The sequence below is a fragment of the Myxocyprinus asiaticus genome, chromosome 34 (genome assembly GCF_019703515.2).
Source record: "Myxocyprinus asiaticus isolate MX2 ecotype Aquarium Trade chromosome 34, UBuf_Myxa_2, whole genome shotgun sequence".
Lineage (NCBI taxonomy): Eukaryota > Metazoa > Chordata > Actinopteri > Cypriniformes > Catostomidae > Myxocyprinus > Myxocyprinus asiaticus.
Window position 1 is genome coordinate 17,829,015 of NC_059377.1, and position 20,113 is coordinate 17,849,127.

Genomic DNA, 20,113 nt, shown 5'->3' on the forward strand with positions numbered 1-20,113 from the left:
TAGAAGTGATATGATAGGTGTGAAATAGATTGATAATCCCTTTATACTCTAAATCTCCATTTACACTTTCACAGCTGAAAGTGAAACTAAACAGGCATCACATGTGACATTAAGATGTGAAAGTGGAGATATAGAGTAAAAAAAATGACTTAAATATTATCTGTTTCTCACCCACACCAATCACATCACTTCTGAAGACATGGATTTAACCACTGGAGTTTTATGGACTACTTTTATGCTGCCTTTATGTGATTTTTGTAGCTTCAAGTTTCTAACCAACATTTACTTGCACTGTATGGACCTACAGAGCTGAAATATTCTTCTAAAAATATTTTCATTTGTGTTCAGCAGAAGAATGTCATACATCTGGGATGTCATGAGGGTGATTAAATGATGATAGAATTGTAATTTTTGGGTGAACTAACCCTTTTATATATTTTGTGTTAAAGCATATTTCTAAGTTGTTAACATCGTAAAATCCATAATATTGTTCATAATATTGGGGTTGGGAAGTTAAAGGGGGTGCCATGTCGTATCTCGCCTTGGGCACCAAGTAAGCCAGAACCGCCACTGACCATTATGCTTGGAATCAGAGAAAACATACAGTTCCCACAACATGAGGGGAAGCAAAAAACAGACAAGAGTTATGATTTATGGGAAACACAACTCTACCCTAACTGTCCACTATTGTAGTACTGTTCTCTTTCAAGTGTGAGTAAAGATTCACACACATAGTCATACTGAACGCACTAATCGGTTTCAAAGCCCTTTTCTCTTCTGCACACCAACACCCAGCTGTTGAGTCATATTATATCCTACCCGCAGTATAGACTGAACTGCCGTATTGAATCCTTGTATTGTATAAGGATTCCTTGGATTCAAGTATGACATAAAAAGGTCAGGATACAGTCGGGTAAGGGGTCTACTGAAATAAACATTTAACTCAGAATAAAAGCAACCTTTACATAAAAAAAAAAAAAAAAAATGGTAATAATAATACTTTTCCTAATGAGTATTTTTGTCTTGTTTCCCAGTTAAAACATCTAAACATCCTTAAAACTAAATTAATTTTACTAAAAGCAAAATTGTGTAAGATAGTAAGAATCAATCTTCAATTAAGTTAATTGAAGCTAAAGTTAAGTAAATAAATAAATAATTTAACATAAATTCTCTTAAATCAAGTCTTAATATCTTAAGCAATTTTGCCTACAAGACAAACGAAACAAAATACTCATAATTTAATTTTTTTTTTTTTTTTTGCTGTTTAAAATCTATAGGCTCACCATGAACATTTAGAAAGCCTGAGTTTATTTGAAATTCATGCAGAATTTAAGAATCTATGGCTTTTACCATTACATCTATGACTCACAGGGCAAGTATTTCAGTATAGCTTACAGTACCATGAGTCTTACTTCACTTTTAAACACCTTTCCTGTACAGTTTGGCAAAGCGCAAGTCAGATTGACACACAGTATCAGTGATTTAGAACAACTTATTGCATGAATGCATGTATAGAGAGAATAAATGTGTGGCTGTGTGTCTCCATTCGCCTCATATCTTATGGTACCACAATATTCAATGGGTGAGTCAACATACACTTCTGGTTTTGAGAGTAAGAGTGAAGCCACAGGTCTGGCGCATGTCTGTCAATGCCCCTCCTTTGTAATTAATACTGTATGTTCTGATTCCTCTTGATGAGGTTAGTCACCATGTGACATTCGCTTTCACGTGAACCGTAATGCCAAGACTCAGCATTCACTTCATACAGCACAACAATGGTTACTAGCACCAAACAACTTCAAAATACACTGGCTTTGCACGCTGTCCTTTAACCTGACACAGATGATACAGTACTTTGAGTGAGTATTCACTAGAAGTTGACCGATATGGATTTGTTTCAATGGCTGATGTCGATATATATGGCCGATAGCCATAATAATGCAGATATATAAAATTGTAATTTAATTATAGTAAATTAGATAAACTATTTTTAGAATAGTTTTTTTTTCTTTTTTTTTTTCTATTTAGGTGTGTAGTTAAAGGAATAGTTCTTTCTTCCATGGAATGTAAAATGAGAATGACAGCCTCAGTCATCATTCACTTTCACTGCATCTTTGTTACATACAATGAAACTGAATGGTGACTGAGGCTGTCAGCCCCTAAGAAAGACATTCCAACCGAATTTTCATTTTGGGGTAAACTAACCCTTTTACATTACTTGAAGAGACTTGCATGTTTTGTTCTACAAAATAAATTACACGCAGTCATACCTTAAACTTGAATTTTAATCAGCCTATGCCGATAATCTCAAAATGGCTAAATATCATCCGATTAGTCGGCCTTGTCGATACAGCATATTGGTCTATCACTAGTTTTTACTGTGTGTATACTTCTTTATCTATACAAAATGCATTTGAAACAAAACAGAAAACAAAACACAAAGAGAATGCTGAACAGTGTTGGTCCATTTTCAAGCTATATTGGTTTTCTCAGGAGAAAAGATCCTCGTCCTGCCCCACTTCTATCTGGGGCACTGTCTGTTCTCTGAGGATGACTTCATTTCCTGCATTTCCTGTATCTTGTATTTTGCCATTGAACCACGGGTGAATAAGCACCTCTGCAGCGGTGAGTCTTTCGCTGGGGTCCTTTCTGAGCAGACTGCGAAGTAGACAGCGTGCCCTTAAAGACAGCCCCTCGGGGAGGCAGTATGTGCCCCGGCGGATCTTAGAGAACAGAGTAGCGGGGTCCGGGTCGTGGAAAGGGTAGCGGCCCACCAGCATTGTGTACAGCATAACGCCGAGGCTCCACGCGTCAGCCTGCTTGCCTGAGTAGCTCCCTCCACCATTCAAGATCTCAGGACTCACGTATGCTGGGCAGCCGTGCGTGTCGCACATCGAGTCGTCCTCACCAGACAGAATATGGCTGTCCTCAAGACCCTCTAACATCAAATGGGTCCTAAAACAAACAGATCAGTGTTGTTAATAATGAGTAGCACACAAGAGTCATTGTGATATGGGTGTAAAGAAATTAATAGGATTGGCCTAGGCCAGAAACATATTTTACACAAGTACGTGTACATAAATGCACATGCTTGGCCAACGCAATGCAAGCGCGTTGTCTGGTTTAACATTCTTAACGTGCGGTCTTGTGCTACTGTGGTGGTAACAAACCTCAGTACAAAAGGGATTTCAGTACTTTGGATTACTTCTTCAGCACTGGTAGATTTTTTCACTTGTTTTGATTATAAAAAACTCTGCCAGTACAGTAAGACAAAACACACCTGTTAAAAATACATCCTCTGAAAAACCTAAATATCTTATGCAGTGTTGTTTCTAAAAGAAGATAAATCAAACTGATCTTGTTTTAAGGATTTTTAGATATTTCTACAGGAAAACAATACAAAAATTATCAAGAATAAGATTTATGCCCTAATATCAAAGGTCTTACTAGAAAAAAATAAATTATGATCCAACGTGAATTTTCTTGATAAAAAAATATGATCATGCCTGGTAACATGTGCATGTAAAATGGCTAGAAATAGCATTTTAGCTTAGCGTAAAGGTGACAATTTACACAAGGTTCATTTCTGTTTCTTCTGCTCCAAACTTACTTCAAACTTACTTCTCTGTCTGCTCATTTGAACATAACACATCATAAGAAAGTGTTTCACCACTGTTCAAATGCACTTTGGATCGCATCATTTATATGTATATATTTTTCCATCTGAAAGGACTAAATATTAAATGAAACAAATGACAATAAAATGCAAAGTAATCTCTTCAGTAATCAAAATACTTTTTGAATGTAACTGTATTCTAATTACCAATGATTTAAATTGTAACTATAGTGGAATACAGTTACTAATATTTTGTATTTTAAATACGTAATCCCGTTACATGTATTCCGTTACTCCCCAACCCTGCTAAACTGGATGTATAATTATTCAGGTAAATTGCTAATAATACTGTATATTAACTTTAATTTAATTACTTAGCAATATTCTCTTCAAACTGTTGATCTGCCATGACAGTAGTTGGTTTGAATGAGGAAACTCACAGTAGAAGCGGACAGTTCACACTAATGTCAGCTATAAAGCCCCTTGTGGCAACGTTGAGACTGCAATGCACATTTGTGCTTATGAATTGGACATATTTTGGAATGCAACAATGCACAAAATCGAGCTTGCTTAGAGTTTTGGTCTTTGCACTTTACAACCCATTCAGATACAGCAAAATGTGTCCAATGATTAGGCCCAGATGGAATCTACAGACTTTTATTCTTATTTTCTGCACTAATTTTGGGTGAGAAATCTGTAGAATTTTGCAGAATGGATTTAAACATGTTAAAAAGTGTTAAACAGAGCTGAGAGTTCAACACTATTATTAATAGTACTGAAGGTGACAGTGATTTTGACAAGTAAGGGGCCTTTCATACCGAATGTGTTCTTGTGCATGTTCTTGTGTTAAAAAAGCTAGACGAAATGCAACGAATAGAATAGAACGCAGGTGATATGAGATGCATTTTTAAAAGCTGAAGTTCTTATTAACTTGACACAGTGTCAAAAAATGCAGGTGTCTTGAGATGTTTTTAAAAGTTGATGTTCTTCTTAACTAGTCAACATGAGATGCTGCACCAGACTCTGAAAAAAATTACTACAGTTACATTACTATAACTACATCTTTGAAAATTGACTTTACGTACAGCGTTCCACCTTTAGCCGCAGTTTACTGGTGAAATTAACACTAGAGACAACAACTGTGCGTTTTATTCACTTTCACACAAATCACAACTAAAACAGCTAATTATGACTTTATAAACACTTATTTCTCGCACTATTACTCACACACTGCTATTTTATGATATCAAAACGCTTTTACTCGAAAACATCATTAGAAAAAACGATACATTTTAACACTTGCATTACAGATACCTACATTTACATACGTAATCCAATGTGGTTAGCTTCCGCAGTAGCTCAACTCATTGAGTTTTGTACTTTGACCTCAGAAGACCGCAGTTAGAAACCAGTCAAGCATGCAAGCTGACACATGAGAAAAGAGTGTCATAGAAGTGACACAAGTTTAAATTGTTGCTTCAGAAAATGTGATTTTAATTTCTCATTTTGTTTTTGGACACTATTGGTTAGGTTCATGAGTTGGTTAAGGGTAAGGATGTCTGTTTTGTGTCTGTCTCTCATTTCTTTTAATATCTGTATTGGTTAGGTTAAAGTTTTAGGTTAGGGACGTATGTTGTACTCATTAAAACCTCCATCTAATATTCATCTTAAAAAACTTTCATGTTCTTTTTAATTTGACATGGCATCTTAACAACGTGAGATGTTACACGAGACGCTGAAAAACAGCAAAACGTGTCGCAATGGTCATCAACCATGTTAATAAAAAAAAAAAAAATAAATATATATATATATATATATATATATATATATATATATATATATAAGAACAGTGCAGATGGATGCAAAATCGTGAAAAAATTCTGGTTGACCAATCAAATTTAAGGGGGGCTGGGGATGTACACCATTCTAATCAACCTATCATTATACTCTTATTTTAAGGGTTGTTATTGTTAGAATTGGGATTAGGAATAGGGTTAGGACTTTGTTACTTTGGCATGAATGTTATTCCAGTGCCAACAAAAGATGTTGATCCAGAAATATGTCTTACTTGACAAAATCACCGTTCCAAAATATTTAATAAACAAACGCGTCAGCCGTTGACATGCGTTCCAGTTCTGCAGAAATCTACGGAGCTTTCTGCAGAGTTCTGCAGGTGCTGATTCCATGTGGGTCTGCCGATGATGGATTTAGTATCTTGAGAGAATTCGCTCTTCCACTGCTAAATAAAGCAATGTCTGGAAGCCCTCCTTTATTGTACATTAAACTAAAATAACTCTCTGTCACTTTTGTTTAGATCACAGATTGCAGTGCATTTAAATCATGGAAGAGACAGGCACAATACAGTTAGTGTTCTGACTCTCAAACAGTGCTACAACAACAGCTAAAGGACAGAGCCTTGTCTAATTATGGCCTTCGTTTAAACAAAAGCATGCACCAGAGTTTCCACAGCGCACACGCACAATAAACAGACTTCCTCTCTCTGTAGAACTCGCCAGTGAAATCTTGTAGACTCGTGGGTAAGTTTAGCTCAATTTCCAATAGGACACAATCTGCTACTAGTCTAGGAATATCCCTGTGGAAATTAACACTGTCTAGAGTTGATGACATATGAGTTTGTGTGTGTGTATGTGTATGGGTGTCTGCTGGTATCCCTTTCAGTAAAACATGAGCTGCTATGCATGGTATTGTGTTTCATCACCAGCTATCAGCCTCAGTTTGGGGGGTTTGTAGATGACACAACAGCATTCTGCCAGAGAGCTGGAGAAAATGAGTCATAGCCCTGTGTGTGCCGATGTGTGTGTGTGTGTGTGTGTGTGTGTGTGTGACAGACAGAAAGACTGAGCGATAGGACAAATGATTGCCATGCTGCAGGTCTACTGTGTTCTTGCTGCACCTGTATCTCATGCTCACGCATCTGCAAGCCCTTGATTACCCATGAACACTGCTCATACATCAGTGACGCATGAACAGCCCCTACACAACCTGTGTCTGTTTCACAATCTAACTACAAACACATTCCAGGTCAGCGAGCGTCTTTGTGTTTGTGATCACGCACCATATCTCAGTGTTATCAAGGTTTCAACCTTATTTGCCTATCACTTATCCAACACTCATCATCGTTGCATTTCGTAAAAGCTATTCCAGGTATAGGAATTGCATTTGGCTCACGGAAACGATTTTGGCTCAAAGTTTCAGCTCAAAAGGACTATATACTATATTTGTAATGGATAATGTACAGTCAACTGGTCATTATCGCAAAGTAAACCCCAATAGGACTTGTATTATCTGTACTATACATTACTGTGATTGTAGATTATCCTGAAATATTGATTTGAGTTTTGAATTATTTCATTGTGCAACAACTTTTATTCACTAATACTTGTCTGTGAGTTTACTTGGGTGAATAACACAATGTTATGTCTAATATGTCCAGAACAAAATATGCAGTCCAGCAGGAAAAGCATGATAAACAAATAATCTGAAAAATATGCTATCAACTATTGGTGATAAAATGTATTGAGCTTCTAGTCCACTAAGAAGCAAAGATATTTGATGAAACAATGAGGGTGGTGCATGAACTGAAAATTAGACTGAATTTCTATGGACGAGCACATCTGTGAGGGCTAAAATGAGTGCCACCTACATTTCAGATCGGCATTTTGTGATGGTAGGTGAAAAAGTCTTTTTTCTAGTACTTACTGCCATCTAGTGAAAAAAAGAGATTTTTAAAAGGGAGATAGAGTGAACAGAACCTGAATAACATGCTTACAAAGTTAGAAAATCAACAACAAAAAAGTTTTCAGAAATTTTGGTTCATCATAAGATTGTGAACATATACAATATTTATTATGAATAATTCGAGTCTTTTAATAATTTGGGGGGTGTTCTGAAAAAATGTGACAATTTTTTGCAATTAGTCCACAGTACGGGTGAATGGAGAGCTTTTAAATTTGAGTGTGAAAAATTGCAGGCAGCAACCCAAAAATGCACCAGAGTGGTTATGGTTTAAGACAAGGAGGTTTTTGTTGATTTTAAACTTGATGCATTAACCTTAAAAATCTCATCTGCTTGGGAGAACATTTAACTCATTTTTAACATTTAACTCGTGGACATTTCACAACGGAACTGTCGCTATACATGTAAAGAACAGAACTGTAAAGAAAAAAAATTTAATTTTGCAAACATGTCACCACAGTCATGAGTAATTTTAATGAGATCATGCTCAAATAGACAGTTCAGCATTCATTGTCCTAAAATATTAGACTGCAGAATTGATAAATCAGAATCAATTATTGCAAAGAGTCACATAATTCAGCGGCAATAACCTTTGCATGAGGAAATGTTTTCGCAGAGTTAGAAAAACCTGTTATAACACTTTGCATAACCTGTCAGTGTGTTATTCTTCTTGGTGCTGCACAAAGTGAAAGAAAATAGAGATAGCAGCTTTGCACTTCTCGTCCCCCCAAATGTCATCATGACCTGGTCACATCTAGACGCGTCTGCCAGACCAGACTGCCAGTTTGCCATTGTCGCAATGTCCATAGCTGGCACTGCTTGCCTACAACTGATGCCGTCTTTAGGAGCTGAGCATTGCGTCTGTAAGTACATGATCCTGAATGGTACGTTTCCCCTCTGTAAGTGCATTGCTATGACTCATCTCACTGCACCCGCTGGCTGCTATGAAAGAAGGGTGACTACATCCTCTTACACGTTCTTGTCTATTTCCATTCACTCACAAGCACGCCGATGCCCAAAGGTCAGCCTTTAAAATGTTGCCCCAGAAATGACAAACCTATCTACTTGTGACTGCAGATGGACTGTGATTATATTGTACTACACGACACAGGCTTGGTGTAGATTATTACAGGATGTTCCATCGGGGACCAGATAAAAATTTAGGCCATTTGCTTTTCATATATATATTTATATATTTTATATATAATTTACTTGCATAATTTAGAGGACTCCTGACAAAAAATCGGTGACACAGATCCAGAGATCTCATTTCTTGTGTTGTTCCTCTTACAGAGAAACATGAGTAAGTGAATGTTTTAGGTTTGTTCCTTTGAATCTTTTGGGAAGTGGCACCAATCACCTGCGATGTGTCACAAATGTGTAAGGAAGTGAGAAACAAATTAAACAAGAACTGACACTATTCACCCAATATAACACTACTGATGTCACATCATTATGCATGAGGTACTGCACCAGGCAGATCCCAAAAACACCCACTTTAACACAATCACATACACATTGACTTCATTGACTCATTGCTACCTAAATAGGAACATATCATAGACTTTTATTGTTTTTATATAAAGCTTATTCTAATTACTATAGACTTATCCTAACCCACAACCTAATCCTCTAAGAAAACTTTGTTTATTATTTATTATTATTATTATTTTTTTTTTGCATTTTAGATATAATAATAATAAAAATATATATATATCTTTATTTACTTCATTGTTTACCTACAAACGAGGACATCCCAAAATGGGCCCAAAGGAGGTTTTGTCAAAATGATGTTATTTATGGGAAGGGATGAACCGATACAAAAAGTTTTGACCGATACGATACTGATATTTTGCCACTCACCTTATTTTGTCATCAAATCACTGGTTTTCTTAGGAATTATGCTTTAAAAATGTGCAAAGAGGTAAACAAGCTTTTTCACTGTTCTAACAAAAAACAATCACCGTTGAACATGGATTGGATCTGTTGAACACATGACAGGCCACAATTTTAAAGAGAGCCACAATGAAATATAAATAGAAGATACAAATATATATATATATATATATATATATATATATATATATATATATATATAAAAAACACTAAATCTGATAACATGATTGATATTAATTTATTTTATTTTTGCATTTTTGTCTTTTTTTGCAGTTCAAAACAACAGAACTCACATTTTACATGTATGTATTATATACTGTATGTACTATATATGTACTATGTACCATATATGCATATGTTAGGCAATTCCATAGACAGGGTTGGGGAGTAACGGAATACATGTATCGGGATTACGTATTTAAAATACCAAATATAAATAACTGTATTCCACTACAGTTACAATTTAAATCATTGGTAATTAGAATAGAGTTACATTCAAACAGTATTTTGATTACTGAAGAGATTACTTTGCATTTTATTGTCATTTGTTTAATTTAATATTTAGTCCTTTCAGATGGAAAACATTTATACATATAAATGATGCGATCCAAAGTGCATTTGAACAGCGGTGAAACACTTTCTTATGATGTGTTACATTCATACGAGCAGACAGAGAAGTAAGTTTGAAGTAAGTTTGGAGCAGAAGAAACAGAAATGAACCTTGTGTTATTTGTTAGTTTTACGCTAAGCTAAAATGCTATTTCTAGCCATTTTATATGCACATGATACCAGGCATGATCATATTTTTTTATCAACAAAATTCACACAGGATCATAATTTATTTTTTTCTAGTAAGACTTTTGATATTAGAGCAAAAATCATATTCTTGATAATAATTTTTGTATTGTTTTCCTGAAAAATATCTAAAAATAAAACAAAATCAATTTGATTTATCTTGTTTTAGAAACAACACTGCATAAGATATTTAGGTTTTTCAGAGAATGTATTTTTAACATGTGTATTTTGTCTTACTGTACTGGCAGAGTTTTTATAGTCAAAACAAGTGAAAAAATCTACCAGTGCTGAAGAAGTAATCCAAAGTATTTAGAATACATTACTGACCTTGAGTAATCTAACGAAATACGTTACAAATTACATTTTACAGCGTGTATTCCGTAATCTGTAGTGGAATACATTTCAAAAGTAACCCTCCCAACCCTGTCAATATATATGTCAACCACATCATGGGGAAAAAAAGTTTTAACCAAAGGAAATCAAAACCTTTTTAAAGTCTTTATTATAGTGGTATACTTGATAACGGATAATGTCATCCAGACTGCTAGAGGGCGCCACTTGCTCACACAACTCTGAAAGAATATCTGAAAGCAAAGACAGCCTTTTAAGTTTTAGTAATCATGCAAGGCCATATTGTGATTTTGATCTTAAATGCAGCATTAATGGTCAAAATCTACTTTTGATGGTTTGCCTCATCATGTAGCCTGAAGGTAATTCTTTCACAACTGTCATGTCAACTTATGGCGGTTTTTCCACATTAACGTGAAAACGAGAAAGAATAAAAATGAAATGAAATGAACATGTTCTTCGGAGTGCCAACCCTTCTAACTTTTTTGGTGCTTTTATTATTTCTGGATCATGCATGTGAATTCACAGATTTTTAAAAAAGTGTGATGATAATTAATTATAAATAAACTATTGATTTTTCATATCCGTGTTTTCATGCTTCTAACCGATACCCGATGGTTTTAATTTGGTCAGTAATAAATATCGGCAGCCAATGCATAGGTGCATCCCTTATTTTGGGTACAATTTTATCCCCAAACTATAGTTAAGTATGTGCACACACGTTTATTTATAACAATGACTCTCACCTTTTCTCATTTGAGAACACAAACTTGCGAAGCTTGAGGTCCCCCAAAACAATGCCAACTTGATGGCAGTGGTTCACTGCGGATGCCACCTGGAAGAAAAGCTTGGAGGCCAGGTCTTCAGGAAGCCTCTTGCTGCTTTTTACAAATGTGTGCATGTCGCCAAAATCCTTCTCCTGGAACACATAGGCTTTGCGCTCCCCAAGAACTATGTCTTTGATCTGTGCAATGTTCTTGTGCTTTGACAGCATGCTGTAGGAGCTTATCTTCTGCTGGTATTGGCTCATATCAAACACCTACAGATGGCAATAAAATACCTGTGTTCACATTTTCATATAAGTTTTGAGAGGGTAAGTCAATGAAACCACAATACAAATTAAAAAACACAACACTGGTGCTTAAAATGATATAGCATGCAATTATTTGTCATTGCCTTTACGACACTTATGTGAGGGTCACTCATAAGAATAAGTGAATTCACTTAAATGAAAGTCAGACCTGCTTAATGAAAGCACCCTGACAATGAAACACTCTTGAAAGCTGGATGGGAATGGATAATACAATAAGAGAACAAACAAACATATTTTAATGGTTCACTTGTGAAGCTTGAGCTCCTAGAACACAATCTCTTTGAGCGTCATGTCAGCTCTGTTTTGTCTCTCATATTACTGAAACAAATGCTGGACCCTTTTTCAAATAGTTGATATTAAATCAACATGACAGGGAATACATCTATTTAAGTTTTGGTGTCTATAGATGACACTCTGGGGCTGGGCTTTAATGTGATACTAAATAATATAATGCTTATAATAATAATTTAAAAATCTATGAAATATAAATATAATTTCGTAATACGTTTTATGTACCAAATACAGTAATGATGTTAAAAATAAATAAATAAATAAATAAATACATGGTAATTTTTGCTAGGTCTCAGATTGATAACGAGGTTGCTCCAAAGTAAATGGGTCGTGTACATTATTGTATACAGTCACTTACCTTGCAGACCAGTTCCTCTCCTGTGTCCATGTCTAAAGCGCTGTGCACCCCCGGTCGATCGGTCAGGGGAACCAGCAGGAGCTGCCCGATGCGAGTGGGACCCTGGTGGGTTGGAGTGACGCTCAGAGGAGCTCCGCTGACCGGAGATCCCGGCGAGGAACCCAAAAGACCCGCATCAGCCGAAGACTCGCTGAGCCTGGGACATTTGGCCACTGGCTCGTCCGTGTCAAAGCGCTTGTGTCCGTGTCTTCCCGGTACCGGATTATGAATCCACTGCACACTCATGCTTACAAACTACAGTCAACCTAAAACTGACAGTTCTCTAACAGAGTCCGTGAGTCGGACTATCCGACTAATCTCACATGCACATATTTCCAGAAAAAGATATGTGTCCCGCGCTGCAAAACGAGAAGATCCTAGTTCCTAATCAATGGAAATAAATGCACAAAAGGTGTGTGTATCATGGATTTGCCGTTCCGCTTATCCATCCTTTTTTCAGTGTTTGCATTTATCAGTTTAAAGCTCGTTGGAGAATTGTAGCTTGACCGAAAGATGCTGTATATAGGAGCAATGTGGAATTAAAGCCCGACTGAAGGGCTATCTGTCTCAATGAACTACTGATGCTGTTGTCTGAGCTCTACTTTCAACCGTGGTGAAATCTGATTCGCTAACGAGTCGTTCTTTTGAACGAGTTCTTTTTGATCCGTTCGAACCGACGAGAGTTTGTGAATCACTCCACTCTCAGGGAGAATTGTGAGATGAAATGTTTGATAGAAGCTTAAACAACGGCATTTGTGTCATATGTCATTCATCTAATCGAAAACATAGCGATAAATAGCAATATTTAAGTAAAAATATATTTTACTACAAAAATAAAATGTTTTAATGATTCGTTCGAACCAACAAGCGTTTGTTAATCACTCCACTAAAAACTGAGGTGACACGGAAGCATAAAAAACACAGCATTTGTGTCACTGACGATCATTTAATCGAAAACATAGCGATAAAGAGCAATATTTAAGTAAAAAATATATTTTACAACCAAAATGAAACGTAAAATGCTTCGACTTCAGGTGACACCTTTTTGACGGATAATCAAAAGAATGGGTGAATCGCTTTTATCGAACCATTTCTTTTAAACGAACCGATCCGAACGAACCGATTCGCTCAAATGAATCGGGCTTCTCAATGCTGCTGGAACTCTGCCCGGTTCAGAGTCTTTAGTGACACATTCATGGAGCATTCGGCACATGCTGCTCAACCCGCTTCCAGACGAAAACTAAAACGCTAGACTTCATTTTTTCCACCTCAGAAGTCATAAAAGCTGCACGCAAAGGATTTTAGTCACGTTCATGTAAATTTGTACTCTGCATTCTTGTACAATCTTGTAAATGTTGTGTACTTGCACAAATTGCTCCATATGTTCGACATTGTGTAATCCAAATAACTTTATGCATTCATATTTTTCCCTCTACATCAAAACACGTGGCTGGCAATGATTAACTTGCTTTATTTCGACATTCAGGCTATGTTGTGCTCATTAGTTGCACTAAGCCTGTGCTTATTTTCTCACCAATATGTTAAAGACTTTACATCTTTCTGCCAGTGTGTCAACCATAATGACATATATTTGCCTTCTCTTCATTACTGCTTGGTTAAAAAAGGTCAGTGTCTGATGGATCGGGGTGTCGTACTCTATATTTGCAGTTCATTTTTGATAATGTGCTGATGAGTCATCGCCATAAAGAGAAAGACAAGGGAGTGGTTGTGCCCTTTGTAAAATAACCATAGATCTTTCTACTAAAGGGATGTTTGATTAATTTAAACTGAAGGGGGTTATGCATGAAGAGAGGTCAGAAGGAATCTTGCAAAACTGCAAATGACTCACAAAATCAATTTATACCTCTACCATGTCCTGTAGCCCATTATACTTTAGGAAATAGTTTACCAGCCTTCAGGGCACACAAGACAGTACAGTTGACACAGTGTGATGGAAAAAGAAATTGTGTGGCTAGAATAAGATTTGTAATCATGTACAAATGACTGTACGCCCCACAAAGTCAGTATTGGAACCTTTATCCCCATTGTCACTGCTCTTAATTTGGTAGAGTAATTAAACAAGCACCTGTTTCACCAGCCAGAGAGCTATTTTAGAATAGACTCAAGAGAATGCAGACTGTTTTTGATGCTTGAAATACCAGATCTTTATCAGATTGTAATTAATGAGAAAGATAAACAGGTATTTTTAGTGGGCTATTGATGCCCAAAAGAAAGGAAAATATGTGCCCATTAAAATTATTCTGTCGGGATACTGCATTACACTGTCAATATTTTATACCAAGAGGAAGGTTCCTGCAGTTCCAACAAAAAAGTGTGGAATATTTCAGAATGCATTGTAGAGTACTGTAGACAGCGAGGCCTTCAGGTTTGGAGTTCCAACACAGCCAGGCTGAGGATTTAACATTAAAGACTGATTATCTTTAGTAGTCATTTTTTTTTTTTTTTTTGACAGTAGAATATCTCAGTGATGACTCAGTATCTGATGTGTGCTTTTGTCATGTTGTTAAGCAGGAACAGAACAGGTTTTCTGCGCTTCCTCTCCCTTTAGAGTAAAACAACCTTCTCTCCGAGCATGGGAAATGTCTACTTCTCCTTTGTTATGACATAAACAGGTGTCACAGAAACCACACTGGACAATATTTGTGTTGTGTTTGCATGTGATTTAGACAACATGGCTATTTGAGGTCATTCTAGCTTGGGAGTTCTAACAGCGCTCTTTTCCACCGTAATCAGCTGACTCATTGCCAGTAGCAAAGACAAAGGGAACTGATCTTGAGAAATTCTTGAGATTCTAATCATACTGTGCTCAGCCTAGGAACAGGTGTAAATTCTCCATAGATAGCTTTTATGCAGTCTAAACACTGGCTAGTTGGAAAAAATAAATCACTGGTGAATCTGACCTTGACAGTAATGCTACATCATAATTGCGGCTGAACTTTAACCATGCGTATGACTGTCAAAATGGGGAAATGTTGTGAATGGTAAACATGGGCCAAAAGGTTTATAGAAAGCCGTAGGATTACTCATGCAAGGAAAACACTTCAATCACTTGATAAGACTAAAATTAGACATGTAAACAGTCGTTTAACTTTCCCATAAATATTATTTTTCAAGGTGATGTGTAAAAGTTTTTCTATATTAAAATGCTATCTCCAACCCCAGCTTAATATACAGAGACTAGTCAGCTAATTGTAGGAATATTTCCCTGGAGAGTGTAAACACTGCAGCTTTGTTTGCCAGAAAACCAATGCTGAGATTTGGATGAGAGTATCTGTTTGTCCAAAAATGACTGATGGGGTTGCGTTAGGGAAAACAGTTTGAAAGTCATTATTTTGCTGCTACATTTGGTGAAACTACAAACTACATCCTCCAAGCAATCAAGAATTGTTTTAGTAATGTTAAAAAAATGTTGCGTAAATGTCATTTTATAAAATATATAAGATGGCATGTTTATATCTCATCTCACCTCATCATGCAGTTCCGAGGTGAGATGTCGACTGTGTGGCGCTAAAAGTAAGTAAAATTTTCTCCTAAACAGATGAGGTTTTTAAAGCTTAGAGTATGTCATTTTTGTGCTACTAGCACCACCAAACGGAACTGCAAACAAACTTTGTTTTTTCAAAACAGCTTTCTGAATACTCTCCCCATCTGCCGTTGGTCAAACTAAGTGATAGTCCCGCCCCCAACTCACACCATTGGTTGAGTAACGTTGTCAGTATGTGTCTAAGAGGGTCGCACAAAACAAACAGAGCAATTTTTATAGCACCACTGAGACACAGTATTTACAGTTTTCGAGAAAATTAACCTATAAATGGCTTACTTACAGTTGTCTCTGCATATAAAGCTGGGATAGGAGAAAGTATTTTAACACAGAAAAAGTTACATACTTCCAATTTAAGGTTAATGCTCAATCCAGTTTTAAACCAACAAAATCTACCTCCCTAACCTAAACCTAACTGATAGTGTCATAAAAAGCAAATGCGAGGTGAAAAACATTATTGCTAAAGCAACCAAATTACTTTTGGTGTTTCTATGACACTTTCGGCTCATGTGTCGACTTGGATGCTCTTCTGGACTCATCCTTTGCATCGTAAGTCCAATGCTCAATCAGTTTGCTACCGTGTACCGAAAGCGCTTGTAAATGTAGCTGGTTATGTAGCGTTAATGTTAAAATATATAGCCTTACAAGTCATGTGCTAAAAGTGTTTGGATGTTATAAGATAGCATTGTATGTTGAACAGAGCAAAAGTGTTTATGACCTCATGATTTGTGAATAAAAGTCATTGTTTTCATTGTTATTCAACTGTAATGGTTACAACTGTATTAGAAGTATAGTCTAGTACAGTCTTCTTGGAACCTGTCAAAGAGTGTTATTCCGCTGGAGGTCAGGAGGTCAGGAAGGTCAAGGGCTTAGGTTAGCAGATTATGAAACAGACAACAACACAGTAACTCAATCGCAGACAAGCCTTTCCACTTCAGTGGCTTTGGTTTAGTCCCAGCTGTGCGCAGGAACTATTGAAGTGTTGCCTAGCAAAATACATCTACTGCTAGGCTAATAAAATCTCAAGTGGCACGATTTTGAAATAATGGTTTACCAGACATAATATGTTCAGCCACGTTGGCTCACAATCAGCACCACTAAAACTCTCTTGTAAACATTTTATGGTTCAAACAGTATCAAATTTCAAACAGTCCAAGTTGAAGCATCATCAAATTTCCACGCAGCTTCTGTTTTCTTACTGTGAATTTTTGCCCTGAGATGTAATGTATAGTGTTTTGAAAGTCTTGTTACACTTTGTTTCTCAGCATCCAGTTAGTCCACAGAGTACCGAAGAGATTGTTGTGGTGAGTGTTATCCTCAACAATAAATCATGATGATTCAGACTTCATTATGTCAGCTTGAGGAAATAAAGAGTGATGTGGTGGCTAAGGGCAGTTTTCTTCACCATGCAGACGCCAGTCTTCCACTTCAGTCAAGTCAATATAAGTACAGTCATTCAGAGAGGCAGGGCTCAGCTGCTTACTTTTGTATGACCTTAAGAACGAGGTTTGGAATGTGGAGCTGTGCTGAGAATCTCAACTGTTACCTAAATGAGAGGTTAAATGGTGAGGGCAATGTCTGTGAGGACTGCAAAGTGGACTTTAAAGTGATAGTTTACCCAGGAAAAAAAAAAAAAATTGTCATGATTAACATTCTGTATGGCATTCATTCTTCCATGAAACACAGAAGTAGATGTTAGGCAGAGTGACATCCTTAAGCCCAAAGTATACTTCAGTTTTGATGTGAACGCTTAGTGTCTCCATGCAGTTGAACCCGAGCCTGTCAAAGTATACTTCATTTGACTGTTCCAACATAGGCAGGCAGTTGGCAAATGCACGCTACAACTGCTATGAGATACTAGACTATTTCTCCACATAAAGATATGTTTATATTGTTTCAAACTCGAATTATACAAATGCAAGTATCTCCTGACCTTCTCACACATGTGCTCGTCATGCACATCCATTGTTTTTGTTTCCACATTCGTCTCCTGTTGTTTAGTGGTGATTATATCCTCTTCTAGCGCTTCTTCATGACAGCAATGACTCAAATGTGAGTGTTAACTACTTATGGACCCTCTAATTAGTGCAAAACTTCCAGGCGCAAGTGTATTCTGCGTGTTCACAGACACGCGGTTAGAAAATCGTACTGTGTGCATTCAGTGCTTGAGCACTTTGCTGATGACAAAATTTGTGTCATGCATCCTGTCTGACCGAAGTATACTTTGGGCTTAAGTCATCATTCACTTTCATGGAAAAAAGAACATAATGCCTAAAATCTCTTTTTGTGTTCCATGGAAGACAGAAAGTAATAGGGGTTTGAAATAACATGAGGGTGAGTAAATGATGACCGAATTTTCATTTTGGGGTGAACTATCCCTTTAATCTTGTGTTTGCTAATCTTTTTTGCTGGTTTGAAAAGGACAGACTTGTAATGGATATTTTTATCCTATTAAGCAATGAAATAGAAGAGGGGAACCTTCAGCAAAGGTTCGTATACTTAAAACCGCATTAATGCCACTCAAGTACAGGCTTACAGTTTACACTCGTCTTGAGACTGTTGGCGTGAAACCTTCCGAAAGCTTTCAGTCATCAAGAGTGTGTCAACTTTACTGAAATTATCAAAGGGAGAGAGAGCTTTGCATTTCAAAAATAATTAAATTGCAGCATATTACGCACATGTAACAGGATTTCAATTGCCCTCAGCATTGTATTGCAACAGAGGAGATTTACTCCAATAATACCATGAAAGGAAAGAGCAATAATTTCAGAGACATTATGGCATGACGCCAAGGAAGACCAGGAGAAAAATGTTGGAGTATGCGTAGAGACTCACCCTCTTGTCATTCAAAGCTTGCCTAACCAGGTTTTCTAACAACATTAGGGTGAGTAAATGATGACAGAATTTTCTTTTTAGGGTAAACTATCCCTTTAAAGATGATATGTGTAATTTGTTCAATGCTAAATCACTTTCTTCTATCCTATTTTATGTGCAAAGACAACAATTAGTAAGCAATGTTGGCTGATTCCCTCAAAAAATGTAAACACTGTGGCATTATTAAAACATTTCCCTGTTTGTTTGAGCATCCTGACCAGCCAGACGTAGTAACATTAACTCAGCCAATGGCATGAGTATGGGATGGGATTATCTGTTTGTCCGAAAAATGGAGGGGGTGTTTTCAGGAAACCTGTTTAAAAACCAACATGATCACACGGGAAGTCAGAATGTTTTTTCAAAGAGTTCCGGTACCCTACGATCAGCGACATTATGCCAACTCACCGACAAGCGGCATCTCCTATAAGAAATTTTTGCATCACTTCCAGTGTGTTCACCTTTCCTTGTGGAGTGACTGGAAGCGTGTTGCATTAGCAGCGTGTGAGACCCAAGTTTGGATCCCATGAGGAAACCAGCAAATAATCGCGTTCGCATAAGTGACAAGCTTGATTCGGAGGTTGCGTTTTCCCCTCTAACATTACATTTTTACTCCACTGATGGTTCGGTTTAAATTTGGGGGTTGGCTTGGGGTTCCGTTTATAAAATATGCATTCCTCCTCACTAAATTACGTCCTGTACAGCTGAAAACAACTCGAGTCACAACTCACTTTTGGCACCCCTCCGTGGACATTTCACTTGGAAAATGGAGCTCACACGCCCAACAACAGTTACCACTTTGGCTACTTAGGGCAGTGTTTTGCATTTCGGTAAACACAGACCGATTTTAGCTAAAGAAAAGAAAACCTGCAATTTCGTTTTGTGCCACTAATGTTAAAATACACACTTCACCTTTAAAAATGTCTCATGCCCATTTACTTTTATTTCACCTGATGATATGAAGACTGTCATAATATTCCCAGCAAAACCTAATGTCAGTAGAGATTGATAATTTAATTTCTAAATTGTGGCGTACAATAAACCTAGCTCTTTCTCAATTTCAGTACAAAAGAAGTACCCCTTTTAGCTTTGTTCAGAGGTGTGCAGGGGTTATGCAAGCATTATTCCCATAAACATGGACTTGTGAGATTGTGTTGACTAGCACTGTGTTCAGTGTCATTGACTGGTTTGTACTTGTTGAGGTAGCATGAATTAAGTGAGTGCTGAAAGAAAGGTGTTATGTTAGTATGTAGGCGGAGGTAATTAAGTGCAGGAAACATGCATTATTAATGGTAATGGGTTATAATAATAGGCTGCAGCGTGATCTGTCATGCCCACCACTTTGGGTCATTGGCATGTTGATGTACCCGCTGTTGTTCCCTGGACCTGTCAGAACTCTCACTCGCCTGATGGAGAGCTCTCGAGTCGTGATGCTTTCAGGACACAGAGATGCACATGCCATATGAGGAGCAAAGAGCAAAACTAGCT

The 20,113-nt window shown here is 37.0% G+C and overlaps 1 protein-coding gene across 1 annotated transcript; it reads right to left on the bottom strand.

The window, feature by feature from the left end:
- Positions 1 to 1,289: 1,289 nt before the first annotated feature.
- LOC127424824 (tribbles homolog 1-like) lies at positions 1,290 to 12,977 on the bottom strand. The gene is made up of 3 exons (XM_051670278.1): positions 12,154 to 12,977; positions 11,158 to 11,450; positions 1,290 to 2,955 (listed from the first exon to the last, which is right to left on the bottom strand). Exons 1-3 carry the CDS (start codon positions 12,436 to 12,438, stop codon positions 2,490 to 2,492), a joined length of 1,044 nt encoding a protein of 347 aa, XP_051526238.1. The 5' UTR covers positions 12,439 to 12,977; the 3' UTR covers positions 1,290 to 2,489.
- Positions 12,978 to 20,113: the final 7,136 nt, after the last annotated feature.